Here is a 23,339-nt window from a genome sequence, read left to right on the forward strand (position 1 = left end):
CCCGTCTGGGAGGCGAGGAGCGCCTCTGCCCGGCCGCCCCGTCTGGGAGGTGAGGAGCGCCTCTGCCCGGCCGCCCCGTCTGGGAGGTGAGGAGCGCCTCTGCCCGGCCACCCTGTCTGGGAGATGTACCCAACAGCTCCAAAGAGACAGTGACCATCGGGAGTGGCCCATGAGGACGATGGCGGTTTTGTTAAAGAGAAGAGGGGGAAGTGTGGGGAAAGGAAGGAGAGATCAGATTGTTGCTGTGTCTGTGTAGAAAGAGGTGGGCATAGGAGACTCCATTTTGTTCTGTACTAGGAGAAATTCTGCCTTGGGATGCTGTTGATCTATGGCCTTTCCCCCAGCCCCGTGCTCTCTGAAACATGTGCTGTGTCAACTCAGGGTTAAATGGATTAAGGGCGGTGCAAGATGTGCCTTGTTAAACAGATGCTTGAAAGCAGCATGCTCGTTAAGAGTCATCACCACTCCCTAATCTCAAGTACCCAGGGACACAAACACTGCAGAAGGCCGCAGGGACCTCTGCCTAGGAAAACCAGAGACCTTTGTTCATGTGTTTATCTCCTGACCTTCTCTCCACTATTATCCTCTGACCCTGCCATATCCCCCTCTCCGAGAAACACCCAAGAATGATCAATAAATACTTCATAAAAATAAATAAATAAAACTTCAACACAAACAATATATATTTTATCTAATATTTTATTTACTGATCTCTCTGAAACATGCCAAAATTCATATAGCTAAGGGAACTTACCATGCTAAAATGTTGTTCAACATGACAAATTTATACAAAACATATTTCAATGTAGTGCCTTCATTTCATTCTTGAGGAATCAACATTACATTTAGGTGGTGAAATTTAGGATACAAATATAATTATCAAATATCATACTTCTAGTTTGCTGGAAAACATTAACAGTTGTGACAGTCACACCTAACACCTTGGTTAAAGAGAAAATGGGCAGGGGTGTCACAGAAGTATGCAAGGATTTGACAGTTCAACTAATCCATAGCCCTTCTGAGAAACTACAGATGGAAAATATGTAGTAAATATTTCTGTAATATGGTGGTTTCAGTACATCATAGTACAGTGATCATCATTCCATTCATGCACTCAAATAACTGCTGCTTCTGATCACTGAAAACTAGATTCAAAGTCATTGCTCAACAAGCCGATACTACAAATCCCTTATATTAAAAGGTAGTTTAAATGTGGAAATAAGGCAAAGCATACTTGTTAGTCACCATTACTTTTAGATATAATTGAGACTACACTGCTATACATAATTAGGTGCACAGTATGTATAACAATGCATACTATGGTGTGGAGTTAATTCCAATTACCATATTTTATATTTATTGGTCACAACAGCATACATTTTATGCTCCAAAAGAAATACATCGATCCGACAAAATGGTTACATTTAATGTTCTTTTAAAGAAAGATGAACTAAATTTAAGAAGAATTGGTTTTTCCTAATATCTCATTTTCAAATTACTGATACAAATTTTCCAGAAAAACAATTACATGTTTTACTTAACATCAAATAATCTCCCGTTTCCAAGACAGATGCATTTCTTGTTCAATTTCCAAAAGTAAATAAAGGCTTTCTAACTGAAAACATTTGCATCCCTAGCTCTCTAAAGTAAACATTAAAAAGAAAATTACAAAAAATGACCTCTAAGCTTCTGAATAGTCCACTTAGTTACGTAAAGTACTTTCTGTCCCAACACTTTCTCTAATTCAAAAGATATTTACTTCCTAAGTACACGACAAAGTCTTCATTTCAAACCATTCACTCAGTTTCCATGGTAACATTGCGGGCTTCCTTGGCTACCATAAGTCGCATTAGTTGACTGTGGAATTTCTCAATCTTCTTTACATCTTGAGCTTGGTCTGTTTTATACACCAAACACTGTCAGAAATTTTAGAAGTACACATTAACTATATAAAACTAGATATTGACAATGTAGAAAACATACAATTGGGTAAAATTTTGAGAGTTTTTCCTACCACTGTTTTGCTCTATTCTCCTTGGAGGGTCATACTAGGGAAATTGCACTCAAGTTTCCAAGCCTCCAGCAATTCCATGTCTTAAAGTACAGTAATTTAAATGCCACTGCTGTGGACAAAAAACTGAATGAAGTCTATTAGAAGCTTCTGAAAAATGTTAAATGTTAAATCCTGCTATGGTCTGATGAGAAGAACTCAAGGCTTAGAATTAGATATTTTCTCCCTTAGAATTAGGTATTAGATTATCTCCCTACATATTTTCTCCCAGCCATAAGTAACTGAGTTATGCTGGAAAAAAAAAAAAACACCAGAAATCTTAAGATCTCTTTTTCTACTGATGAAATTGGGGGTTTGATAATAATTTTTAGAAAAAAATCTAGAATTCTCTGTGTATAGCTGGTCAACACATAAACCAGGTAAATCTTGATTTTCTTGGCCAGGCGTGGTGGCTTACGCCTGTAATCCCAGCACTTTGGGAGGCCGAGGCAGGCGGAACACCAGGTCAGCACTTCGAGACCAGCCTGGCCAACATGGTAAAACCCCGTCTCTACTAAAAATACAAAAATTAGCTGGGCATGGCGCCTGTACTCCCAGCTACTTAGGAGGCTGAGGCAGGAGAATCGCTTGAACCCAGGAATCAGGGCTGCAGTGAGCCAAGATCATGCCACTGCACTCCAGCCTGGGCGACAGAGTGAGATTCTGTCTCAAAAAAAAAAAAAAAAAAAAAAAAAAAAAAAAAAAATCTTGATTTGCTGAAGATATGTATTTTTGAGACAGTGTCTCACTCTGTGGCCCAGGTTGGGGGTGTAGTGGCGCAATCTCAGCTCACTGCAACCTGTGTCCTGGGCTCAAGCGATCCTCAGCTTCCTGAGTAGCTGGGACTACAGGCACACACAACCACACCCAGCTAACTTTCCTATTTTTAGTAGAGACGGGGTTTCTCCATGTTGCCCAGGCTTGAAGATATTACTTTTAAATCAAACCAAATTCTTCCTTGTTAGCAGTTAAATTCTTCACCAGATACTTAAGATCTGTTTATGGTTGGTCATAAAGCCATTTGTTGTAGAATCTTCAAAAACAGCGACTTTAAGCTGGCAGCCCTTTCCTCATTTTGTAATATAGGTCCACTTTTCTTCGGCCCATCTTAAAGGTTCACATGAGTTTTAAACAACAGGAATTAATGATCCTATAATAAAAGTCAACAACTTAAATAACTTGAAGTTCAACCTCATCATGCCCAACTGATCTGAATTCATTCAGCCTTTTAAGCAACTCACTTAAAAAATTTTTTATCCACGCATTGTACAAATTTGTGCGGCAATCTTGTAAAAAGGCCGTATTAATCTTCATCATTAAAATTTTAGCGTATGTCCTATGAGAGAATGTACATACCTTCTCACTGAAGTTTCTGACAGAAAAAGATTTTAGGTCCATAGAAGACAGTATTATAAATCAATTATGGTATTAGAAAAATGATGCATACATGGGATTATAAAAAAGTCGAAGTTAACATGGATCCTTAATTATATTCAATCATTAACAGGGCAAAAAGAGCCATCAATTGGCGATAAGGCCTTTTGTATTAAAATTCGTTCTGCATTTATTCCCCTATTTTATTTTTTATTTTTTGAGACCGAGTCTAGTTCTGTTGCCCAGGCTAGAGTGCAGTGGCACAATCTTGGCTCACTGCAACCTCCGCCTCCCATGTTCAAGTGATTCTCCTGCCTCAGCCTCCCAAGTAGCTGAGATTATAGGCACCCACCACCACGCTCAGCTAATTTTTGTATTTTTAGTAGAGACGGGGTTTCACTGTGTTGGTCAGGCTGGTCTCGAACTCCTGACCTCATGACCCGCCCACCTCAGCCTCCCAAAGTACTGGGATTACAAGCATGAGCCACCGCGCCCGGCCTATTCCCCTATTTTAAAGACAGGACATAGGGGTTTTTCTTCAGCAAGTATACCTAACCACTCTGTGACAATCACAATTAAACTTTTTCTGTGTGGAATGTCAAGATTTAAGAAGTACTCAGTGGTTCACACCCATAATCCCAGTGGTTTGGGAGGCTAAGGCAGAAAGATGGCTTGAGTCCAGGAGTTCCAGATCAGCCTGGGCAATATAATGAGACCCTATCTTGACAAAAATATTTAAAAATTAGCTGAGTGTGGTGGTGCACACCTGTAGTCTCTGCTATTCAGGAGGCTGAAGCGAGAGGACCGCTTGAGCCCAGGAGGTCGAGGATGCAGTGAGCTATGATCATGCCACTGCACTGCAGCCTGAGCAATAGAGCAAGACACTGTCTCTAAAAAAAAAAAAAAGCAATCAACCAAACAACCAACAAACAAAAGAATACATGTACTCAATCTACCAAGGGTAAGCACTAATGTTAGATACTTTCATATATTTTTTTACTATCACTATGATACTTTACAGATGAGGAAATTGAGACCAGAAGGCTAAACTTTTGGCCTAAACTTTTCCAAGGCCAAAATGCTAGTAAATGACTAAGCTAGGATTCACATCTCTTCAATCTATGTCTAGTATATTACATCTCGATTCACTCTTCCTTTTTCACATGTTCAGCTACTCACTACATTCAATTGGTTCTTAGAAGACATGGTAATCACTAAAAGGTCTAACTTCATGCAATCTCATAATGGAACCCTGAACACAAATACAATATACGACCAAAGACAAAAAGTGATTTTTAAAATCACTCTATAAAATTTTTAAAAGAACTAATCTATTTTAAAAATGTTTACTGAGTGCTCTCTGGGTCAAGATATCATAGTAGGCAATGGAAATAAAACACATAAGAATATTACTGATCTACCTCTATTGTCTTGAAGGGCAGTCTATTAAAAAGACAAATGTGATAAAAGAATTGTAATACAGCACAAAAAGCCAAAATGAAAAGCAAGAGATGAAGTAATCCTCAAGTTGGGTTTTGAAAGATAAGCAGCAGTCTGGCCACATTAGGGGTGGAGGTGGGATTCAATATTGCAAAGGAGGAAACAATGTTCAAAAGCACTGAGGCCTAACACATCACAGCACATTAAAGGAGCTCTTACATAATACAGAAATGACAGAGATTAGAGGGGATGCAAGGGTGGAGTTTAAAGGTTTCTAAGTAAGGGAGTAACAATCAAATTAGCCTTTCAGAAATCACTCTGGGGCTGGGCGTGGTGGATCACACCTGTAATCCCAGCACTTTGGGAGGCCGAGGTGGGTGGATCGCTTGAGGTCAGGAGTTCAACACCAGCCTGGGCGACATGGTGAAATCTCATCTCTACTAAAAATACAAAAATTAGCTGGGTGTGGTGGTGCCCACCTGTAATCCCACCTACTTGGGAGGCTGAGGCAGGAGTATTGCTTGAACCCGGAAAGCAGAGGTTGCAGTGAGCCAAGAATGAACCATTGCACTCCAGTCTGGGTAATAGAGCCAGACTCCTTTAAAAAAAAAAAAAAAAAAAAAATCCAGGCACAGTGGCTCACGCCTGTAATCCCAACACTTTGGGAGGCCAAGGCGGGCAGATCACGAGGTCAGGAGTTCGAGACCATCCTGGCTAACAGGGTGAAACCCCGTCTCTACTAAAAATACACAAAATTAGCCGGGCAGGGTGGTGGGCGCCTGTAGTCCCAGCTACTCAGGAGGCTGAGGCAGGAGAATGGCGTGAACCCAGGAGGCAGTTTGCAGTGAGCCGAGATTGCGCCACTGCACTCCAGCCTGGGCGACGGAGTGAGACTCCATCAAACAAACAAACAAACAAATAAAAAGAAAAGGCCAGGCGCAGTGGCTCACCCCTGTAATCCCAGCACTTTGGGAGGCCAAGGTGGGCAGATCATGAGGTCAAGAGATGGAGACCATCCTGGTCAACATGGTGAAAGCCCGTCTCTACTAAAAAAAAAAAAAAAAAAAAAAATTAGTTGGGCGTGGTGGTGCGTGGCTGTAGTCCCAGCTACTCAGGAGGCTGAGGCAGGAGAATCACTTGAACCCAGCAGGTGGAGGCTGCAATGAGCAGAGACTGCCCACTGCACTCCAGCCTCGCAACAGAGCGAGACTCCGTCTAAACAGAAATCACTCTGGGCTGGGCACTGTGGCCCATGTGTGTAATCCCAGCAACATGGGAGGATTGCTTGAAGCCAGGAGTTCAAGACCAACCTGGGCAACATAGTGATATCCTGTCTCTAAAAAAAATTTTTTAATTAAAAAAAACCCCCAGATTTCTGACCACGTGGAAAATAATGCAACTAAAGGTAGGAAGGTAGGAACAGAAGAAGGAGCTAGTTTTTTTGTGTTTTTTTGAGATGGAGTCTTGCTGTGTCACCCAGGCTGGAGTGCAGTGGCACGATCTCTGCACACTGCAAGCTCCACCTCCCAGGTTCACGCAATTCTCCTGCCTCAGCCTCCTGAGTAGCTGGGACTACAGGTGCCCGCCACCACGCCTGGCTAATTTTTTTGTATTTTTAGTAGAGATGGGGTTTCACTGTGTTAGCCAGGATGGTCTCGATCTCCTGATCTTGTGATCTGCCCGCTTGACCTTCCAAAGTGCTGGGATTACAGGTGTAAGGAGGAGCTAGTTTAAGAACAGATGATAGGCCGGGCGGGGTGGCTCACGTCTGCAATCCCAGCGTTTTGGGAGGCCGAGACGGGTCAGGAGATCGAGATCATTCTGGCCAACATGGTGAAACCCTGTCTTCTACTAAAAATACAAAAAAAATTTAACCGGGCGTGGTGGCGGGTGCCTGTAGTCCCAGCTACTCAGGAGGCTGAGGCAGGAGAATGGCATGAACCCGGGAGGCAGAGCTCGCAGTGAGCCAAGATCACACCACTGCACTCCAGCCTGGGCGACAGAGCAAGACTCCATCTCAAAAAAAAAAAAAAAAAAAAAAAAAGAACAGATGATAAACTCCACTGTAGACAAGTGAATTTTGAGGGTATGTGAGATACAGATGCTAGTCAGAAAGTCAGAAGAATATGAACTAAACACACATTTGCAAGTAGACATAGGCAGATGCAGTATTAGACTCAACTAAATGAACTGCTCCAGAAGCTGTATGAAAAGACAATCAAGGACAGAATCCTAGAGAAGCACATATATATGGGGCACATAAAAAAAAAAAAACAATCAGCAAAGAAGAATGAAAGAACAGAAACACAGAATAGTAAGGCCAAGATAAAACAGAACCACAAGTGCCAAAATAATTATTTCTATGAAAAGAGTGGGCTTCTGTATCAAAAGCAGCAAGAAGGTCAAATAAGATATGAATAATAAGACCACTGGGTTTGAAAATAAAGGAGCTACTGATGTGCTCTCACAAAGAGCAGTTTCATTGGAGTACCATATGCAGAAAACAAATGGCAGAGGGTTAAGGAATGAATGTGATATGAGGAAGTAACAAGAGTGAGCGTATCAAAGACAGGAAATACAATAAAGCCTGTAACTTGTGTTCAAACACTGTCATTTAAAGGAAACTTTTACTCCCTTACATCCAATTTGGTCTCTACATTCCTGTTGCTTAAGGTCTGAAGACAGCACTTATTAAAGACACTTGACATAATGCATTAAGAAAGCAGGTTAAATTATTTCCTGAGGGTCTACAAAAGTAGCTGCTAGAATGAGGTTCTTCATCTTTGAATGAAATGCAAAATAAGCATCCTAATGGGTAATCTCCATAAACTCTAAGTAAATAATTTCAAACAAATAATTAACTCAAACAAATCTGAAAGTATGTAACAAATAAAAATGTATACTTACAACTAAATCATCTGTTACTTTAACACACAAGTTCCCATCAGAATGCCTATATTTGAGAACCACACGTGCCTGAAACAAAAATACATATTTAGAAACAGTGAAGACAGATGACATTTCTTACAAATAATTTAGTCTTCAGGTAGGCTGAAAAGGATCCTTTTAGAATAAATACTCCCAAACATCTAAAGGCATTTTTACTATAAACTAAACTGAAATGAGGTTAAAAAAAAATCAGCTATTTTAGTTCATTCCTTTGCTACCATTTATTTAAGACTTTAAAAAAGTTGGATATTTTATTTGCAGCCAGTTTGAAAAGATAGGTACTGAACATTCTCAAAACACATCCACATTCAGGGAATGTCTGTGAGACTTATAAGGTGGCATTTCTTGCCAGTAAGAATATACACCAACAGACCTAGCCACAGAGGAATGACAGGAAAAGGAGGAAAAACATTTAGCAGAAATGGCTAGTTAAAAAGTCCAAATCCATTCATTAGCAAACAGTGCTGCAGGTCAGTGCAATTCACTTTCCATTTTTCCACAGATCTTAGCAAGCGGATTCAGACTAAAATATTCAGCAAAATCAGGTCTTTATCATGAAGGTAGAACATAACGCATTATTACATAAAAGCAGAATTCTGCCTTGAAGTCCCCACCACCAACTTTTCCAAAAACAAGAATAACTCCTATACAGAAGTTTCATGTTACACAATACTTTATGTTCAATATTCTACAGATTGCCAAGGCATTTAGATATTAGCATATTCCTATAAGATATCTCCCAAGAACACTTCCATGAACATTATTTTTTTTCAGTGATGGATTCAAGCACAGTGTATCGCAGTTTTTCCCTAACCAGTATCAGTAACTCGTTTAGCTAGCTGTTTTAAAAACTGCTAAGTATTGGCCAGGCGCGGTGGCTCACGCCTGTAATCTCAGCACTTTGGGAGGCCAAGGCGGGTGGATCATAAAGTCAGGAGATTGAGACCATCCTGGCTAACACGGTGAAACTCCGTCTCTACTAAAAAATACAAAAAATTAGCCGGGCGTGGTGGCGAGTGCCTGCAGTCCCAGCTAATCGGGAGGCTGAGGCAAGAGAATGGTGTGAACTCGGGAGGTGGAGCTTGCAGTGAACCAAGATCGCACCATTGCACTCCAGCCTGGGGACAGAGCGAGACTCCATCTCAAAAAAACAAAAATAAAATAAAATAAAAACTGCTAATTATCTACAAGCCAGAACAGAAACATAATTTTAAAATGGTTACAATCTAGCACCAGAGGCCTCAAGACAATTCTGGAAACCAAATAAAATGGGCTAATGGAACTGCAACCTACAGCTTTCCCCATTATGGTCTTTGCATTCCTGAGATTGAAAAAAAAAGTTACATCACTATATGCAATTTGTCTGAGTGGAGGAGGAAAGGGAACTCATCAAGCATTTAAGCAGGTATAGATAGTAGTAACTAGGTTAATTATCTTTAGAATACCTGATTCTACTTATTGATCTAGTAAATTCAGTTTTACATATTTTAAAAATTCAGTTCTCTAGAAACGAAACACTTAAAAATATACTAAGCATGATAACTGTGTGAAGTTTTAACTCTCAGTTAAAGGAACACTCACTGGTTTCATTTAGGAGAAATGAGAGTTAAAAGGCCAATCATGGCTGGGCGCAGTGGCTCATGCCTGTAATCCCAGCACTTTGGGAGGGCAGGAGTTCACTCACAAGGTCAGGAGTTCAAGACCAGTCTGGCCAACATGGTGAAACCCCATCTCTACTAAAAATATAAAAATTAGCTGGGCATGGTGGCGGGTGTCTGTAATCCTAGCTACTCGGGAGGCTGAGGCAGGAGAATTGCTTGAATCTCGGAGGCGGAGGTTGCAGTGAGCTGAGATTGCACCACTGCACTCCAGCCTGGACAACAAAAGCAAAACTCTGTCTCAAAAACAAAAAAAAAAAAAAAGAAAAGAAAAAAGGCCAATCATGTTTATAAAGCGGTCCATTTGGTAATTTAGAGGGTGCCGAGTCACCATGTCAGATGCCATAAAGAAAGAAAAATCAAGGTTCTTTACCAAAAATAACCAAAACACAAGGACAAAATGAATTAAGTCCTATAAAGGGATATACAGATAAAATGCTAAAGAGAGAAAACAAGTAATTTAGACTGGGAAAAAGGAAAGTCTAAAAAAGGAGGTGGCTTTGAAATGCTTTTTTTTTTTTTTTTTAACCTTATAGAAGGCAGAAGAAAGGCTAAAAACCATTCTGAACAAGGATACAATTCGGTAGCTTCATGAGACTAGAGCTGAAGATCATGAAAATGGTGAGACAAAGCCAGAAAGACTGGAGATGGGTCAGACTGTGACTGGGAGTTAGGACTATATCCAGTTATCAAAGAACCAGTTTTTAAGCAGGAGATGAAGAATTCAACTTTTGTTTTTTAGACAGTTGTGGCAAGAGTGTTAAGGAACTAAAAAGACTGACAGACCAACAAAGAGGTTATTACATAATCCAGTGGTAATGCCATCTTCAATTATAGCAATGCAAGACAGAGTGGTAAAAAGATACTGGGTATAATCAACAGGTTAAATGTATTGCGGAGAGAAGACAGAGAATTTTGGAAAACAGATTCCAGAGACCTGACAAAATTTGTTCTTTAGCCCTAGCAGAAAGAGAATGGACTTGGGGTTCAAAGATCTGGGTCCAAATTTCATCTTAATCTCTTAAGAAACTAGGTAAATCACTTAACAGATCTAAAATCATTCATTTATATACTTTGATGGGTTGCTGTAATTGTTCATGTATTATGTATAAATCTATGTAAATACACATAAATATATAGTAAATGCCTGTAACATATAAACATATGTAAAATGCCTGTCACGTAGAGGCAGAGGTTGCAGTGAGCCAAGATTGCGCCATTGCCCTCCAACCTGGGCAACAAGAACAAAACTCCACCTTGGAAAACAAACAAAAAACTGTTAAGCTCTTCCTCTACGCTCATCCTTTCTCCTCTCAACATATCAATCAAGCCAGGCACCATGGCTTGTGTCTGTAATCCCAGCTACTTGGGAAGCTGAGGCAGGAGAATCACCTGAGGCAAGGATTTAAGACCAATCTGGGCAACAAAGCAAGACCCCCGTCTTTTAAAAAAAAAAAAAAAAAAAAAAAATTAGGCAGGCATGGTGGCATGTCTATAGTCTCAGCTACTCAGGAGGCTGAGGTGGGAGGATCACTCGAGCCCAGTTCAATGGTGCAGCGAACTGTGATTTGTGCCACTGCACTCCAGCCTGTGCCAACTGCAATTTTCTGACTGGGTAAGAGGTGAAATATTCTCTCTCTCGTCTATTCTAGACATACTTTGCTCACAGTGATGCTCTAATTATTTTCATTTTCCCTACCACTGCCATCACATTCTTACAGTACAGTTACTCTTGATGTGAATTTATATATTCTTTACTGTTTTTCAAGTATTTTTAGTTTATACTGTGGGTACTTCTGGATAAAAGTCCTGTGCGGTCTCAGTAGCATTGTCTGAATCAAGAAACAAATGACCCTGCCAACAAGGGAAGCTAACCAAATGAAGCAACCAGAAGTCACCAGTGTTATAAACAAATTACTCAATTTTAAAAATACAATGTTTCCATCATTTATTATTGTATCATTTTATCGTAAAAAATAGAACTAAGAATGTTTTACAGCTTGTTACTTACCTAGGTATTTCTGTGGGTCTAATACTGTTTTTAATCATAATTATCAACATTTCTTGCTGCACACTTTAAACTTATATGCACTATAAACAGTATGTGGCATTGGAGTTACAGGTTACCAGCTCACTGCATACACTTAAAACATAATTCATATTACTTAATGATCATCAATAGTTTCACACAGTAAATCCTGAGCCCCGGGCTGGGCGCAGTGGCTCACACCTGTAATCCCAACACTTTGGGAGGCCAACGCGGGTGGATCACGAGGTCAGGAGTTCCAGACCAGCCTGGCCAAGATGGTGAAACCCCGCCTCTATTAAAAATACAAAAAATTAGCCAGCTGTGATGGCAGGCGCCTGTAAACCTAGCTACTTGGGAAGCTGAGGCAGGAGAATCGTTTGAACCCAGAAAGTGGAGGTTGCAGTGAGCTGAGATTGAGCCATTGCACTCCAGTCCGGGCGACAGTGCGAGATTTCGTCTCAAAAAAAATAAAAATAAAAAAATTAAAAAAAAAAAAAAAGATCCTGAGCCCCGGTTTTCCGAGATTATCTGCTTTTAATTTTCTTTCTTCTCTGAGGGATACAGTCACAATACACTGTTATCTATAATACCCTCCAATACCACCAGCTCCTTAAGGGTTGAACGGAATCTCATTCACCTTTGTGTGTCCCACAGAACCTAATTTAACTTGGGGTCAGTAACACGAGAGTGGGAAATGAATGGAGCATAAAAGAGATGACTGAGTTACAACAAACAGAAAACAAAAGAAGCATCATACATAACCAGGTCTGAGGTTTCCAGTATAAAATCCCTTCAATATGCTGAGTTCTAAAAAGAAGTAGAACTTTTAATGAACATGAAGATGCTTCAAATAATTCTTAGACATGACAATAAAATAACCAAAACCTCAAGAGACGAAAAGTAACACCCGAATGCTAAACTCCCATCACTTGGACTCCTTTGCTTTTTAATAATGAGCTAACCTCTGACATCCACCTCCATTATAATTTTTGCGTGGGCTAAGAATGTATTTCAGAGGTCCATGAATCCCTTAAAATTGTTTGCAAACATTTACTTATACGTTCATTTTTCTGAGGAAAGGTGCAAATATTATTCTTATGTTCTCAAAGCCTGTGACTCCCAAAATACTAAGAACCAATATTCTGGGGGGTACAGATGCTTCCAAATTGGAATCTTTCAAGAATGTCTGAGCGGCAGTAGAAAAACATCATCAGTTTTATATACATGAGGTACCCTTACCGCCTAGGCGGTACAGGAAAAATGAACAAAGACAAAGGATAGGAAGCTGCAGGGGGAGGAGCCCTGGCTTCAGGGACTCGTAAAACAACCGAAGCCATAAAGGAAGTTGAGGGACTGGGGCGGGAAGACCGATTGCAGAAATGTTTAGGGCTGAGATGAACCTGGCTGTTGCCAGCTTCAGGGCCTCACTGGGCCGCTAGATCAGGGACGAAGGGGACGAGAGAGCAGAACATTTAACTTGGCAGGGTCCATTTGTGTTCATTCCCAGCACCTCCTGGGAGCGCTGGGGAAGCTCCAGGGGCCGAGTGGATGGCGGGAAGACATCCTGGGCTGGGGCCCAAAGCAGCGGCCTCGCCAGCGATTTACCTTCATAGGGTCAGCGAGGTAAAGCTTTTCGGCAGCGCGGCTGAACTCCTCCCAGGTCTGGTACTGCGGCATCGTGGCCTAGAGTGGAAAAGTAAAAAGAAGCAAGGCCTCAGCACCCGGCCCAACAAACTACCTACGTCCGGGAGTCGCCAACCGACGCGAGTCCCAGCAGCCCCAAGATGGCGGCGCCTCCTCGCACCAACGCCTCGCTCCATTGGACAGCCCCGTCCACGCTCGCCCAATGGGCAGGAGGGATGTTGTCAGGGAGTGGGCGGAGCCCAGGGCGTGTGGCTCGAGAGCTGAGCGAGACAAGTGGAGGGCACGGCAACCAATGCCGGCTGCCACAGCGCCCCCTGTAGGGCTGAATGGCTGGCGTCCGTCCCGTGGCCCTCAGGGCTGAACCGCAGCTGCCTTCGATAAAGATTAAGCGGCTCTGCGATAGGCGCTGCAGATACGAGGAAGGAGGCGACAGGGCCCAGTTGTCACAGCTTGGTGAAGAAGCCAGGAGAAATAAACACAAGAGTGCAACGGAAAACTTGATATGATAAACATTTATGTCGGGTTAGTGGAGCGCGAAGGAAGAAGGATCACTTGTGGGTGGGGGGAGACTCACAGGAGCGGTGCAAGCTCAACAGGTAGGCAAGGAAGGGCAGAACACGTAGGCGCATTTTAGATCTGCAGTGTATGTCAGATGACTGGTGTTTAGGAGATGAGGAAGAAGCCATATTATCACTTATGCGAAGATAAGAAATCTGATCCTCCAAGCAGGAGGATCTCTTGAGCCCAGGAGTCCAAGGTTGCAGTGAGCCATGATCGCGCTACGCACCCAGCCTGGGCTTCAGAGCAAGACGCTGGCGCAAAAGTAAATAAATAAAGAAGATGGCCTGAAGGGGACACCAGGTAAAGAGTATTATATTTTGAGATGGAAAGATTTTGTGCATGTTTATAACTTTTAGAGAAGGACACATAAGAGATAGAAAAATAAAAAACACAAGAGAAAGAAGAAAGCGAGGTCTCGGGAAATATGAAGGGGAAGACCAAAGGCCCAGATGAATAAAAACAGGTTCATTATTGCCTTTGATGGGGTGAGGAAGAAGGAAAAGTCGGGTGAGGGTATAGGTGAGCATGTAGATACGAGGGCAAGAAGGTATATTTTCTTGTCACCTAAGACAGGAGACCACCTTCGTAAATAGGAAGGGTGGTTTTGGATCTTTGAGGAAGCAAGGATGGGTTTGGATCCTTGAGGAGAAGGTTTGCAAAAGCCATTGTGAGAAATGAATAAGGAAGCCAATTAGAAAAAAGCAGGTGGGAAGCGGTGGCTCATACCTGCAATCCCAGCACTCTGGGAGGCTGAGATGGGCAGATCACTTGAAGTCAGGAGTTCAAGACCAGCCTGGTCAACATCGTGAAACCCCATCTCTACTAAAAATAAAAAAATTAGTTGGGCTTGGTCGTGGGTGCCTGTAATCCCACCTACTCTACTGGGGAGGCTGAGGTAGGAGAATCTCTTGAACCCAGGAGATGGAGGATGTAGTGAGCCAAGATCGCACCACTGCACTCCAGCCTGGGCAACAGAGCGAGACTCCGTCTCTAAAACAACAACAACAACAACAACAACAAAAAAGAAACTCAAAAGCAATATGTCAAGTAGAGTAAAAAGCTGAAACTGGAGATCATATCTGAGAATAGCCCCAATTAGGGTCTGTCTCCAGCAACACCCAGAAGCTTGGATTTTGGACTGGAAAAGACAGATATTAGGGATTTATAGGGTACATGAGGAAGAAGAACAAAGGGTCAAGAATGTTGAAGGTGGTACTGGCAAGAGAATGATTGAAATGATAAATTATGGGATCCACGCTAGATAGATGGTAATTAATTGGGTCAAAAGAGAGAAGTTAAGGAACCAGGATTAAAGGAAATCTGAATTCAATATAACAGGAAATAAGTTTTAGTCAGATTGGATATTGGGGTTTAACATTTTAGAGTAGCAATAGTCCCTGGTGAGGCTGGATTTATAGTTGGGTTGTCCACACAAAGTCAAAGTCTAGTATGAGTAAGAAAAGGAATAAGATGAAGGAGAAGGCTATCAGCCAGGGACCCAAATCCTCAGTTAATGAGATGTGTGTGTGTGTGTGTGTGTGTGTGTGTTGAGGGAAGCTATAAAGAGCAATGAGCAGAGGCAGAGAGGGCAGAGTTGGGCAGAATGACCCCCAGGTGTAGGAGTTTTTCCCTAAAGATGAAAACAATGGAAGTTAAGACAATGCCAACTTTGCCTTCTGTCACAAGGAACATAAGAGATCAGTTTCAATTCAATTCAGGAAAAAGTAAAACAAGTGTCCACCCTGGACAAACACCAGGAGCTGGGCTAGGCATTAGAGACCCAGCAATGAACAAGACAGGCCCAGTCCCTGCCTCATAGAGCTCACAGTTATGGAGAGAATGACAGTAAAGAACAGATCTCCATTGTGAGTGTCCCCATCACTGTGAGTTCCAGCATCTCCAAGCTTAGCCCAGCCTCAGCCCCTACAGAGGCAGAGAAATCAAGATAAGGAAGAAGTTATGGGAATTGCCCTTGATTATGCAAATGTCCTCAGTCACACTAGGATGCATTCTTTTTTAAAAAATTTAATTTTAGGTTCAGGGGGTACGTGTGCATGTTTGTTACATGGATATATTGCATACTGGTGGGCATTAGGCTTCTAGTGTATCCATCACCCAAATAGTGAACATTGTACCCAATCGGTACCTTTTTAACCCTTTCCATCTTCCCACCCTCCCCCTTTTGGAGTCCCCAGTGTCTATTATTTCCATCTTTATGTTGATGTGTACCCGTATTCGTCCATTCTCATACTGTTATAAAGAACTGCCTGAGATTGGGTAATTTATGAAGAAAAGAGGTTTAATTGAACTCACAGTTCTGCAGGCTATACAGGAGGCATGACTGGGGAGGCCTCAGGAAACTTAACAATCATGGCAGAAGGACCAAATCAAGTGTTTGGAAGCAAGCACTTCTTCACATGGCGGCAGGAGAGAGAGAGAGAGAAGGGGGAAGTGCTACACAATTTTAAACAACTAGATCTCGTTAGAACTCACTCACTATCACAAGAACAGCAAGGGGGAAATCCACCCCCATGATCCAATCACCTCCCACCAGGTCCCTCCCCCAACACTGGGAATTACAGTTCCACATGAGATTTGGGTGGGGACACAGAGCCAAGCCATATGAGTGCCCATTGTTTAGCTCCCACTTATAAGTGAGAACATGCTGTATCTGGTTTTCTGTTTCTACGTTCGTTGACAGGATAATGACCTTCAGCTCTATCCATGTTGCTACAAAGGACATGATTTCATTCTTTTTTTTTTTTTTTATGGCTGCCGGATGCATCCTTTAAACTAGGTTATTCTTTTCCTGCTGTGGCTTCTGAAAGGCTATCAGAGAGTGTCCTTTATAAATTGCTCACACATGCACAATGTCAGAAAAGGAAAAATTCCTTTCATTCCCAGTCAAGAAGATCAGGGCCTCTGTACCCTTTGTGGTTATCCTTTCTGCTTCATTTTCACACACATATCTTATTTGAGCTTTCATACAACTCTGCCAGGGTGGTCCGTGAGCCTTATTACAATTCCAAAAATCTGAAAAGCTCTGGAAAACAAAAGTATCTTGGTAACTCCATTAGTAGAAAATGACCTGACCTCAAGTAAGCTTGCTTAGTCTCTATTTGTTTCACTTGGTGTGTTTGGTTCCAGGGTGGGGCCCAGACCCTGCTGGTGGTATTATGTAATATACCACATGTGCACTGTATCACCTTTCTAGGATCCAAAAGGCTGTGAATTCTGAAATACGGGTCACCTCAAGGATTTCGGACAAGGGATTAAAGTCCTGTGCCACTCTCCTTTACAGGTGATGAAGAAACCAAACCTGAAAAATAAGTGACACTAAACAGATTGGCCCCGGACTTTGCTCCGGATTGTCCAGCAAATGGCAAAAGCCAGTGGATGTTAATCATAACCAGAAGTGACAGGATTAATTTTGATTTTTAGAAAATGTAACTAGTAGCAATACAGAAGCTAGATCGGTAGAGCAGAGCCTGGATGCAGGGTCAAAACCAAAAGCCCCTGCACTTTTCCTTATGTTCACTGCCTCCCGCGATTGTGTTCATGTCTTTGCCTCCCATTCCTGATCCCATTTCCGATCCCATTTCCACTGTATCTACCCTCTCACCCCAAAGTTGCTTTCATGGGTTCACCAGCTGACTATTATATTACCCACTCCAGCAGACATCTCTCAATCCTTTGTGACTAGATTATTCAGCTGTATTTGAGGCCACTGGCCACCCTCTAATCCGGAAAACTTCCCAGACCCCTGGCTTTTTTGGCCCCATTCTTTCTTGCTCCTCTCTGACTTCTGCTCTGGCTCTGTCCTGACCTCCTCTGCCTCCCCTGGTTCTGCAGGATTGGGATCCCAAGACACCAGTCTCTGGTTTTCACCCTCTCTAGTTCTTCCTAGACAATACCCTTTGAGTTTTAACCCCAACCTCCATGCTATGAGGCTCCTGGATTCCTACTTCGTCCAGGCTTCTTCCCTGAGCTTCAGATTCATATATCCCACTGCCTGCCAGGTCCAGAGCTAACCCCAGAGTTGAATTGTGGAAGGTGAAAACAATTTCTCACCAAATCAAAATTTCTAAGCTGTAAGTGTGATGTCTCTTTAAAAAAAAAAAAAAACAACAAAAACTTATTTTATTATTACCGTTGGCAAATTATTAGTAACATGCATATTTGACCACCAGAATTCAGTTAACTGTGTATGGCAGACCTTTTATAGGCCAGTCATTGTGCTGGGTAAGGCAATTTACAAGCTAGTGAGGTCAGGGGCAGAGATAATAAGGCAAGTTCACAAATGCCAATAGCTGAAGCTGGAGAGCGCGTCAAAGTGAGGGAGGAAGCAGTCTAATCCCTGAGGCTTGGCAGTACCTGTGTTCACTTCCCCTCCCTTTACATCCTGTTCTGTATCTTCCCAAAGGTCCGCGGAGGCATGCAAGAGGAGGAAAGTTTGGTGGTTGTTAAGATAAAGAGGAGTGACTGTTTTTGAACACTTTCTTTTGCTTAAGTTTTGGTGCCTCTTTGTTTTCCTCAGTTGTCTTCTAAAAACAATCAGCACTGTAGCTGCTTGAGACTGAGAACAAATATAGGTCCTTAAATGGATTCTTATATTAATAATCATAATACTAGTCCGAAGTGCTGCTGGCTTGCCAGGAATGTGTGTCATGTTTATTTTCACTTATTAAATATTTATTGACCCCGCTATATGCCAGGAGTGAAAGAAGACATTGTTCCTCTTGTACTTCCCAAGTTTCATGGATTCAATTCAAGGCAGACAGGGTAAAACAAACCTGGTAAGAGAAGCCAACCAAGAAACCGGTTTGCCCAGGAGGTTGTGTCCCAGATAGGGAGAGAAGGAAACCTGAGGGAGTCCTGACACCAACGTGGGCCTGGGGCAGCTTTGATTCAGTGTCCAGTGGAGGGCAGTGGTGTGCAGACAGTCACACGGAGACAGCCATCCCGGAGGGCCGACTCCAGCCTTTCTGGAAGGAAATGGTCCCCCATTCAGTACATCAGTACATACACCCAGCTTAGCTGAAAACATGTTGGTGGACTTGTTTACCTTTTGCTCAATCTCAACACTTCCTTTCACAAGGGCTCTCATTTGATTACCAGGAATCTCCAATCCAGTTTAATTTATTAATTCCTTACTGAGCACCTAATCCGGGCCTGTCACCCTACCAGGGGTGCTACAGTGACTACAAAGATATGCACAAGAAGCTTACAAGTAATGAAAGCAGGGGAGGGTGCAGGGATTAGGCGAGTTTACAAATAATCAAAACTGAAGGCAGAAATAAGCATGGATGAAGCACCTACCATAACAGGGCACAGTACACTGGGGTTTCAGAGAGGCCTAACCATTTCCTACCCTCATAGCTGTTTGGGGAAATCAGGAAGTAAACCAATTACAAGATAGAACAATATAAAGTATCACTGTATGAAATGCCAAAAAACGTTCTTCCTTGTGTATGTGTGGGAACAGCCCAGAGCTGACCCCTAGGGACCCACATTCAGTACTCCCTAGGGGATTCCGATCGGAAGCCCTGGAGCAAGGATTGCAGCCGGGGTGGGGGCTGGGGCTGAGAAAGGTGGGGAGGGAAGGGCAAAGAAGGCAGAGACAGAAGTCAACCTAAGAAGGTTGGGCATGGTGGCTCACACCTGTAATCCCAGCACTCGGGAGGCCTAGGTGGGTGGATCACTTGAGGCCAGGAGTTCAAGACCACCCTGACAAACATGGTGAAACCCCGTCTCTACTAAAAATACAAAACTTAGCCAGGTGTGGTGGCGTGCACTTGTAATCCCAGCTACTCTTGGGAGGCTGAGGCACGAAAATTGCTTGAACCTGGGGGCAGAGGTTGCAGTGAGCTGAGATCACACCACTGTATTCCAGCCTGGGTGACACAGCAAGACTCCATCTTAAAAAAAAAAAAAAAGGAAAAAGAAGTCAACCTAAGAAATATAGCCCCTCCAAGGGGGCTCAAGGGACCTCTAGACCAAAGACTGTACTAGCACCCTCATGCCACCCCTACCTACTAAGGCATCCCCCAGGGACATCTCAGAGTTCCTGGAAGCTTCTGTCACTGCCCCAGTTGCACCCCACTCCAAGAATGTGATCATTTCTATACTTTGGGTAGGTAATGATCCCTTTCAGATGAAACAGATTTCAAGCAGAACAAACACACTTCAAAAAACAACAGAGGAAAAAAAATCTTGGTTTTTTTTTCCAAGGATGTTGAGAGAGAACAGGCTCAGATTGAACCCTGGGTATCGCAAAGGCCACCCTCAATGCTGCCTCCTCTGGGGGAAGCTGGGTCAGGCCAGGTCACACACTGTCCAACCTCAGCTGCTGGCTGTTCTAGAGACCAGAGGCCAAAGGTGGGGGCACTGAGATTCCTGAGGTTCCTGGCTTGTCAGTTTCATCTGAAACTGATTAAAATGAAATGCAAACCCATATGGCTGGGAAGAAAAGGTCAAGATTTTGCCCCCACCTCCCACCTCCTCCCATCCCCTCCCCCTCCTCCCCTCCCTCCTCAGCATGCAGCTCTCTGGCTGAATCCCATCACCGCTCCAATTTCCCCTTCACCCGGGCAGCCCCGCACTGAACAGAAACTCCGCAGAATGGCCCCATTGTAGACCAGACAAACCAAAATAGCAGCATCTTCTGTTCTCCGCCTTAGAGAGATTCACTTAAAATCCCAAAGTCCCAGATGTGGACGACAATGGAAGCTGTTGTTGCAAATTAGTGATCCTGGAACAGCTGAGTGGTAGGTAGTCGGAAAGCAGCCAGTATAGTGAGTTGGGCTGTGAAGAGAGAGAGAACAATTATGCAGTCACTCCATTAACCCAATTAGCAAACACTGGCAGGAATTCTGTTAATTGACAAAGAAGCACAGTAGGGAAGGTGGGAAAGGGGGACAGCGACCTGGGTGGGGGTGCTACGGGGGAAGAGGGGTGTGATGGGGCTGGGGAGGGAAGAATTGCTGCTGGGATGAAAGGGCCAGGAATAAAACTTCAGCTAGGCTGGCATGGTGGCTCACGCCTGTAATCCCAGCACTTTGGGAGGCCAAAGCGGGCGGATTACCTGAGGTCAGGAGTTCAAGACCAGCCTGACCAACATGAAGAAACCCCATCTCTACTAAAAATACAAAAAATTAGCCGGGCGTAGTGGCACACACCTGTAATCCCAGCTACTCGGGAGGCTGAGGCAGGAGAATTGCTTGAACCTGGGAGGTGGAGGTTGCAGTGAGCCGAGATTGTGCCATTGCACTCCAACCTGGGCAACAAGAGCGAAACTCCGTCTCAAAACAAAACAAAAAAAAAACAAAAAAAACACTTCAGCTATTTCTATGCTGGCAAAAGTTATTTTTATCATTGTTTAAACGTTCTGTTTTTTTTTTTTAAACCATGCCCTGTAGCATTTGGATGAACAGTGTTTGCATTAATTAATAAATCAGATGACATCTCCACTCAGCAGAGGGCTTTGGTGTAGAAAAGCTCCCGGTGGCCTGCAGAATGGTGATTGTGGAATCTTGATTGATCACAGCTGTCATGTCATCAGTCATGCAGTCCAACATGGCGCAAGGGCTCACTTGGGTTTTGTGGAGGTTGTGGGGAGGACACAACATGAATAGGGTAATGTCTGCATATGCCACTAGCTATAATAAGCTGTGTTTACGATTGAGTCCCAAAATTCTGCTGAGCCTCTGCTCAGGTTCATTGGGACTGGTTAATTGGGGGTGGCAATTAGGGAAAGCTGCAGAGAGGAGCTGGATTTGGGAAATAAGGGTCAGATGATGACTGATGGAATGGTCAGGCTTTCAGATACAAGATGGGCATGAGAAAAGGCCCAGAAGACAAGCTTTTAGGAAGCAGATGCAGCCCTTCTTCAGGGGGAAGTTGGGGGTGGGAATACAGCAGAGATGCCTAAGATGACCGTTTGAGAAAGAAGGCGCTGGAGTGGGCAGTGAGGACTGGAACATGGTGTGGAAGGGCCTCCCACCTCCCTGTCTCAATTTTTTTTAGAGGCAACAGGGTTAGGGACTGGCCTGGGAGCTTAGTGAGGCACCCGGAGCTGCAAGAACCAGCATGCTGATAACCACAGCTTTCTTGCAGTAAGTAAAGGGAGAAAAGGGTTTGAGAACTATCAGAGCTCAGCGCCCTGAGCTGGGAACTGTGGGAGGACAGATGGAGAAGATAAGCCCAGAGAAGGGGGGTGAAATCATAACCAATTAGGCGCTTGTCCTGGATCCTTCTCGACTCAGACCTGAGAGCCATTGTTCCCAGCTCCCCTGGCTTATCACTCCATTATCACTTTCTCTACCCAATTTCTCTGCTTTGCTCTTATTCTCTTCTCACCTTATCCAGCTTTCCAGCCACTGTGAGAGAGAAAAATTGTAAAACATGTAAAGCTTTTGTTTGTAGTGCACAGATGAGGTGCACTGCATCTCGTTTGACCAGTTGCAAGCCTGGTGTGTCTGGTTGCTCAATCTCCAGCTATTTTGCTGCCTCTTATGATTGGTGCCTGTCATCAGGACGCAGGGCCCGGGAGGGCAGGCACTGGCCTTTGTGACCATAATACCTCTGACAGGACCATGCAGATAGTCCTGCTCAGTGGGTATTTACTGATGACCAAGATGACAACACATGGAGAAGATACCCACCCAAGTTTTAAGAAAATATTCTTTAATTGCTGATGGATAGAATTTCTGTATCCCCAGAGATGTTGTCTCAGGGCATACGTGTTGAGATCTGTGGAACTGTCTGTGCGTAGGGGTGAGGGCTGGCTTGGCTTCTGGGCCTCCTCCTGGGTATGGGTCACCAACAGCCTCATGGGCACTACCTTTCTCCTCACATTCCAGTTTGAAACCACCCAGGCCCCTGGAAGCCCCTTTCTCTGCACAAGGCTGGGATCGTGTTTGTGCATAAACTGTTGGGTATTCTATACCCACTCTGCGCCTCATCACACAATACCTCCCTGTTCTCAAAGCACCAGCCCAAAGTCACTGCAGCTTCTCAAGTTTCAAAACTGCCCAGCAAACTGCACCTGGCCCTTCTTCCCCTGGGGCTGCGAGGTTGGAGGCCGAGTGGATGGCCGCCTGGTTTTCCCCACTCCCTGCTCACACAAGTCCAGGCCCCCCAGGTGACTGGGGTTTTGGAGACTCATTCTTGTGCAAGTCAGAGAGAGCTTCTGCGACTCAGGACATCTTTCAGGAGGAAGCTACCTCTTGTTCTGTGCAGGAAGAAGCTAACCAGGTCTCAGGCTCACCTGTGGGCAGAAGTAGGAAAGCTACTTTGGAGTGCAAGGAAGTAGGGATCAGCAGTGGCATGGTGCCCTGAGAGCCCCCCAGCCCCGACCTAGAGAATTCCTGACCTACCTCCCAGCTACGCTCAGCTGTGAGGCACACGCTGAGCTCTAGGCCAGCCCTGACCTTGGAGCTTCCACCACAAGCACAAACAAGGCCTTTAAAAAGCTTCCTAACTTCCTGGGGCGGGGGTGGTTGGGGCCAGTGTGTTGATTGCCGTTGTGTCATTTTCTGGTGTGGTTCCAGGTGGCTGGCGCCACTGCTTCTCCTCCATCCAGATGCTGAGGCCAAGGGGGCTCAAGGGGGCAAGTTGCTTTGAAGCTCCCAGC

At 43.7% G+C, this 23,339-nt stretch overlaps 1 protein-coding gene across 2 annotated transcripts; it reads right to left on the reverse strand.

Moving 5' to 3' along the window:
• Positions 1 to 681: 681 nt before the first annotated feature.
• On the reverse strand, positions 682 to 13,394 carry SRP9 (signal recognition particle 9). 2 transcript variants are annotated; one of them, XM_054502142.2, is made up of 4 exons: positions 13,106 to 13,309; positions 7,772 to 7,840; positions 4,191 to 4,314; positions 682 to 1,916 (listed from the first exon to the last, which is right to left on the reverse strand). In XM_054502142.2, exons 1-3 carry the CDS (start codon positions 13,175 to 13,177, stop codon positions 4,207 to 4,209), a joined length of 249 nt encoding a protein of 82 aa, XP_054358117.1. In that variant the 5' UTR covers positions 13,178 to 13,309; the 3' UTR covers positions 682 to 1,916; positions 4,191 to 4,206. The 2 variants fall into 2 exon arrangements, with proteins under 2 accessions (XP_054358117.1, XP_054358113.1); XM_054502138.2 differs by lacking the exon at positions 4,191 to 4,314 and having other exon boundaries at positions 13,106 to 13,394.
• Between the last annotated feature and the right edge of the window lie 9,945 nt (positions 13,395 to 23,339).

This window comes from Pongo pygmaeus, chromosome 1 (assembly GCF_028885625.2).
Source record: "Pongo pygmaeus isolate AG05252 chromosome 1, NHGRI_mPonPyg2-v2.0_pri, whole genome shotgun sequence".
NCBI classification, from domain to species: domain Eukaryota; kingdom Metazoa; phylum Chordata; class Mammalia; order Primates; family Hominidae; genus Pongo; species Pongo pygmaeus.

Coding starts and splice junctions, on each gene's coding strand:
- SRP9 (XM_054502138.2), bottom strand. CDS start 13,177: ATGCCGCAGTACCAGACCTGGGAGGAGTTCAGCCGCGCTGCCGAAAAG. Junction 7,841..13,105: donor ACCTCGCTGACCCTATGAAG/GTAAATCGCTGG, acceptor TTTTTGTTTCAG/GCACGTGTGGTTCTCAAATA. Junction 1,917..7,771: donor AAGTAACAGATGATTTAGTT/GTAAGTATACAT, acceptor AATTTCTGACAG/TGTTTGGTGTATAAAACAGA.